Raw genomic sequence first — 6,914 nt, forward strand, 5'->3', positions numbered from 1 at the left:
CGTCAACATAGTTTTAAAATACATCCAGTTAATTTCATGAGGGTGATTTTACTGAATGTTTTTGTTCCCTGTAACTCACAAAAATGTATTACGCATACTGTGGTGCAACACATTGGACAGTCGTTGAATTAGCAAGCAAACATGTTACCTACATATTTTAACCCTAAATAAATAATGTTACAATAGCTAACAGTCCGGGATGATCAAGTTTGATATTACAGAACAACATTCCCTTGCGTGAGCAGAGAGAACACTGAACTATGACATCACAGCCTTGATCCAAGCTCTTTAGGATTACTACTGAATCACTTCTTGTAAATCTGCATTTGACTGTCTAAGGAGCTATTGTGTTTAGTACGGACCGTCAGAAAACTAGTCCAGAGATCTAAGCTTTGTGTTTGTTTCAGGTGAGGCTGGTGTAGGTAGAAATCGGAGTACGGGCTCATTGTAATGCATTGAATGGAATGAGGAATCTTATCAAACTTGATACCATTCCTCATTCCATTCCATGCATTATAATGACCCCGTCCTCTGATTTCTACCTTCATCAGCCTCCATTGGTGTGTTTGCATGTAGGGATTCAAGACAGGGTTGGGGTTGGGGTCAGTAGAATTTCAATTCAGTCAAATCAGGCAGTCCATTTAAGTTACAATTCAACCCTGCTCAAGAAGTACCTCTCCCAGTCTGAGTGCAATAACTGTACTGTTATAACTCATATCCCATAACATTGTAGCATGTTCTCTGCAACCAGATGTAGCAGGGCTGGGGTTAACTCCATATCAAGTCATTCAATTCAAGGGATGAATTTGGATTCAATGCATGAATTTAGGCTTGAAATAGTTCTTCTCCTTCTGCTCTACAGGATTCCATTCAGAACCATCGTAGTGAGCCTCCTCTCCCACCAAGTATTACTCCAGAACCTCTACGACATTCTCCTAGAGGAGTTCGTCAAGCAGCCGGAGGGTCAGGAGAAGGTCACGCCCTCCGACCCTAAACCAGCCAATCAGGAGAAGGCTACACCCACGGCCATGACTCCTGATTCCAGGCCAGCGGGGTTCCTGCGCTACATCTCCATGCAAAACCTGGCCATCATCTTCGACCTGCTGTTGGATTCGTACCGTACTGCTAGGGACTTTGACACTCGGCCGGGGCTGAAGTACCTCCTGATGAAGGTGTCAGGGGTGTGTGGCGCTGCCAACCTCTACCGCCAGTCTGTCATGAGCTTCAATATCTACTTCCAGGTAGTGTGTGTGTGTGTGTGTGTGTGTGTGTGTGTGTGTGTGTGTGTGTGTGTGTGTGTGTGTGCGTGTGCGTGTGCGTGTGCGTGTGCGTGTGCGTGTGTGTCTTTCTCTCTATAATTTATAAATGATCTCAGTGTCTGGTTTATTGAAATGGTGTATTTTAACATCGCAACAATTAATAATTCATTATCAAATATTATATTATTGTTACATTAATGTCCCCCTCTCCTCCTCCTCTTCCTCTCCTCTCCTCCTTCTCTCCTCTTCCCCTCCTCTCCTGCTACACCTCCTCTTCCCCCAGGCCCTGCTGTGTTCCACCTTGACCCACCAGGACAGCCTGACCGCTGAGCTGGTCAAGAAGAGTCTGTATGAGGAGGAGGAGGAGGGCAGCTCTGACTCCTCCCAGCAGTGCTCCTCTGAGGACGAGGACATCTTCGAGGAGACCGCCCAGGTCAGCCCACCACGGGGTAAGGAGAAACGCCATTGGAGGGCCAAGATCCCCTCCCTCAGCACCCAACCAAGCAGCAGCGCAGACTGGGCGTGGCTAGTCAGACGGCTGCACAAGCTGTGTATGGACCTCTGTACCAATTACATACAGATGCATCTGGACCTGGAGAGTAGTCTGGAGGAGACCCCCATCTTCAAGGGCGGGGACCCCCTCTTCTTCCTGCCCCTCTGCCCCCCATCTGAGACCTCCACCCCCTCCACAGGGGGGCTGTCAGGTCGAGGCACCCCCTCGGAGGATGGGTACCGCTGCCACCTGGGCGAGACGCCGTCGGACGACCCCCCCAACAGCCCTGGTTACTGTGTTGGCGGGGGGGGCAGCCTGCCCCAACTGAGAGGGGGAGTGGGGGAGAGAAGGGGTGAGGGAGGGCGGAAGAAGGAATGGTGGGAGAGTGCAGGGAACAAGCTGTACACCATCGCCACAGACAAGACCATCACTAAACTGATGATCGAGTACAAGAGGCGGAAGCAGCAACACAACCACACCACCTTCGTCAAGCCGGGGGAGACCAGGGCTGGGACCGGAGCTGGGGCTGGGGTCGGGGCTGGGGTCGGGGCTGGGATCGGGGCTGGGATCGGGGCTGGGATCGGGGCTGGGATCGGGGCTGGGATCGGGGGGGAGAAGAGGGGGGAGGCAGGGGGAAAGTTGCGGGGGGGTCCTGACTCCTCCGCCCCCCTTCAGAGACCCCAACAGCTGGTGGACCAGACTCCCATGAGGCACTCTGTCAGTGCGGGGCCGGAGGTTCTACGCCAGGAGAAGAGACCTCGCTCTGGGTCTACAGCCAGCACACAGAACATCTCCCTCAGAGACGCAGAGGCCCAGATACAGGTAGGAAGTGTGTGTGTGTGTGTGTGTGTGTGTGTGTGTGTGTGTGTGTGTGTGTGTGTGTGTGTGTGTGTGTGTGTGTGTGTGTGTGTGTGTGTGTGTGTGTGTGTGTGTGTGTGTGTGTGTGTGTGTGTGTGTGTGAGAGAGAGAGAGAGAGAGAGTGTAAGTAACTGTATGACCATACTTTCAACATTAACCTCATAAAAGTCTTCTGTTGGCGACTGAATGAAAACCTGTTACACTCTAGTAAACTGAATTCTACCCATCCCCCCCTCCCTCCCTCTCTCCCCCCCTCCCTAGGCATGGACCAACATGGTTTTGACCATCCTGACGCAGCTCCAGCACCTCCCAGATCAGACCTTCATGGCCCTCCAGCCTGCCGTCTTTCCCTGCATCAGTCAGCTGACCTGTCACGTGACCGACATCCGTGTACGCCAGGCACTGAGGGAGTGGCTGGGTCGCGTGGGGAGAGTCTATGACATCATCGCGTAAGGGGGGGGAGGGTGTATGACATCATCATGCGGGGGACACCTGCCTGCCTGCCTTAGAGAATAGTGGTTTTATATAGGGGGAAACTCACTGGCTCAGCCTATTACTGAATCCCAAATTAACCCCTTACTCGTTTGCTGCACTCTGTAAATCTGGGAGGAGTTGGATAGGTGGAAGCAATATGGCAGAAATTCTACCCCACCTTTTAAAAGGCAAGGTGAACTAATTACCCTATTGCTTAAACCTAGAGAATTCTCTTAGAACTGCAGTACAGGTATGTCTAGACGGTAAGAGTTAGGGGGCTGTTTTGGAATTCAGCATATGAGAAACTTTGTTGCCACTTGCATTCATTTTGATTGTAATTTATGTCATGATTTGTTAAGCTTTAACACTGTCACTCACTGACGAAACAGAAGCTACTGAAATTGATATTTAATTCATTTTTGCCAAAATGGAACTGTCATCTATTTAAATGAGCTGATACACGCCTATTTATTGTTCACGATTATTTGTGTTTATTGTTGTTTATTATTGTTTATATGACATTATGGGTATATTTTTTTTGACTTTGAACTTTGTTGACATTTGATTTAGAATTAACTATAATGCATATATTTCAGATATTGTGCCATATTACAGTTACTGTGATTGTAGATGTTAATGGTTGATATACTGCATAGTTCATATGGCAGGATTTCAGTTTCCAAAAATAGTTGCACTATAGGGATCAGGCTGATAAATGTACTAACTATACATGCTCCCAGTAACCAACACAAAGCTTCATATAAGCGCTAAAAAACATCATCAAGTCCATCATAAACTAGGAAAAGATAATCTTAGTGCTACATGTACAAAGCATTCAGGAAGCTCACTCCTGACCTAGTATATGTATCTGAAGAAATTATCTTCTTTCATTGATTGATTCTTTCACCGTACTAACTTGGTGATGTAGCCGATAACTGAGAATGTTCTTGATGAGAGAAAAAATCTTGATGACCTCATCAGTCACGTGGAGGAGTAGCATTGCCTAGTGATCCAGCCTCCTCTAGTACCACCACAATATGACCCTAATCCATATGTCCACTCAGACACGTCACTCAGAGGCAGTCCCAGGGGGTGGACTCTGGGCCGACTCAGGCAGATGAAACACTAATGCCTTCTGCTCCGTACGGTCCCATCTCTGGCCCTCAGACGTTTAACTCACATCAGCTCTGAGAGAAAGGATGAGTAAAAGCTGCGTGAAGGTATACTCCCAGCTGTATACAAGTTATTCAGTGGAGGTAGAAATCTGAGGATTGGCTCATTGTAATGCATGGAATGGAATGAGGAATGGTATCAATCCGTTCCATGTATTACATTGAGCCTGTCCTCCGATTTCTGCCTCAACTGAAGTCATCTCCCTCATGTGTCAATTTGTGACCTCCGTAGAAAAACGAAAGGCTCAGTCTGTTTTCGACAGATGCAAAATATCTGCCTGTCCAGACCCTACTGTAGCATGCTTCTTACTGTCTCACTCATCACTAGGACCCACACACACGCACGCAGGCACGCACGCACACACACACACACACACACACACACACACACACACACACACACACACACACACACACACTAGTTAGGAGATCTGCTCAGAGCATGGCCTAAGTTAGGGCCACAGCCAGACAGGATCATCCAATCCTGAGCCTTCGCCCTCCACACCCCACACACTCCCTCACCAGCCCTGGGGCATATGCCTGAATTGCTGTCTTACTGTCCCAGCGACCCTTGACCCTACTTACAGCCTACTTTTAGCCAGCACTCCAGATCAGACAGCTGTTCTGCCCTGTCTGAGTGTGTGTGTTGCACTATATGAATGAGACACCGCGGAGAAGGGACAGAAGTACTGGCTGCCAGACGTGATTCTCCGATCATGTACCGACACACTTGCCGGGGGTGAACATCTGAATCGCTACCCCGTCAGCCGGCTCTTAGATCTGACGAATGCTATGCTCTTGTCTGAATGTGTCTGAATGATGAGATGCAGGAAAGGGACAGAGGGACTTAATGCGTCACAGAAGAAACTGTTACCGATTTCAGTTTGTGTAATGAGTCCAGATGATTTGGTGCACCAGACAATAAACTGTAGAACTCAAACATAACATTTGAGTTCAGATATTTAAATATTTAAATCCTAATCAAATCGCATTGTAAGACCCCCGCCCCCAGAGAGACCTGTCTGCCTTGTTTTAGAGTTATTTATCTCTGTATTTTACAGTTGATACCGAAAATACATTTGTGCATCGTCAAAAGCTAGCATTGCTTGCTTTTGTTGTGTTGTGTTGACTGATCTGAGCTGGCCTCTTGTGCAGTACTAGCTGCTGTTTTCCATTGCTATCGGACGGGTTAGGTGTTTCTGTGTTACATTTACTGCAGGGGAGGCAGGTGGAGATAGAATTACTCATTGTAAAGGAACGGATGAGGAATGGAATCAAACACACTTGTTTCATACCCTTCCTCATTCCATTCCATGCATTACAATGAACCCGTCCTCCGAACTTCTACCTCCACCAGCCTCCCCTTTTACTCATAATTACAGTTTGTAAATATTGTAGCTTTATGATATCTTTTCTCTTGACTACCGACTCTATTTTCTTAATATTATTGTTTTATTTATTGTGGTGTGTCTTTATTTAATCATGTTAAGCTCTAGGAGGTGGGAAGGACTCTGAAAAAGCTAAATACATGCATACATGTACGGCTTTATGTGAAAGTTACTGAAACTAATAAAGCAGTGTTACAGTATACAGCATCTCTCTGGAACCTACAGTGTCCCAACATCCATACTAGCACACTGTAATAGTATGCATTATGCATAGCCAGCTCTTGACTAAGAAGTGTGCATGTTTTAAAATTGGAACGGAGGCCTATGGCTGAGCATGCAACTGCTGATGTGTGTAGCATACTGTGAACTGTGTAGTGTGCATAGCCAACCGTCTACATGACTAAGAAGTGTGCAAGGCTGAATTGGATATAGGCTGAATGTGCAGCTGCCGGTGTTACTAGCATAATGTGTAGTATGCATAGTCAGTTGTATACATGACTAAGAAGTGTGCCAGGCTGGATATAGGCAGAGCGAGCAGCAGTTTAATGTGTCACATTGCGGTGGCCATACTTCCATTACGTCTGTTGATCCTTTGAAAGAGCTGTGTGTCTGAGCTGCTTTCACACCGCTCCATGTCAGAGGCTGAGGATGAATAGGAATCAGAACGCATGACGGAAGACTTCTGATGCTGCGTGGGAGTTCTGTCTCTGTGCGAGAGCAGCTTTCATGGGAAGGACCCACAGTGTTTTTTTTTGTGTTTTTTGTTACTGTGTGAAAGCAGCTGCTTTTTGATGAACTATTTGTCTCCTCTCCTAACTGTAACCGTTGACCATCTGAGGATATTGTAGAATTTAGATGATTGTAACCCACCTTTTTGACACACTTCTCTGTAAGATAACCCTTAAAAGCAGTGGAGGCTGGTGGAGGTAGGAATCGGAGGACGGGCTCATTGTAATGCATGGAATGGAATAAAATTCACATTCTATTCCATGCATTACAATGAGCCTGTCCTCAGATTCCTACCTCCACCAGCCTTCCCTGCTTCAAAGTGTAAAGCACTCAGGGATCAGAAGGCAGACATGAGTTGAAGAGTGGAGTATCCCCATATGAAACTATGTCATGACCTGGGGCACTAATAGCATTCTGAAACACACTGTATGTACACCCCACATACTGTATTTGAATATGTTATCATTGAAAATGTTACACTCATTAGGAACTAGGGATACAGTATGGCCTACACATTTGGGCAGGAACTCCCAACAAATGA

General features: G+C 47.0%; 1 protein-coding gene across 1 annotated transcript in view; it reads left to right on the top strand.

The window, feature by feature from the left end:
- Positions 1-6,541, top strand: part of arfgef3 (ARFGEF family member 3) — a 44,071-nt gene extending 37,530 nt beyond the window's left edge. The window contains exons 33-35 of the mRNA XM_083694739.1: positions 863-1,241; positions 1,543-2,574; positions 2,872-6,541. Of these exons, the coding sequence (XP_083550865.1) occupies positions 863-1,241; positions 1,543-2,574; positions 2,872-3,063 (1,603 nt within the window). The 3' untranslated portion in view covers positions 3,064-6,541. The remainder of the gene's footprint in view (positions 1-862; positions 1,242-1,542; positions 2,575-2,871) is intronic.
- The last annotated feature ends 373 nt before the right edge of the window (positions 6,542-6,914 follow it).

This window comes from Argentina silus, assembly GCF_951799395.1.
Source record: "Argentina silus genome assembly, chromosome: X".
Classification (NCBI taxonomy): domain Eukaryota; kingdom Metazoa; phylum Chordata; class Actinopteri; order Argentiniformes; family Argentinidae; genus Argentina; species Argentina silus.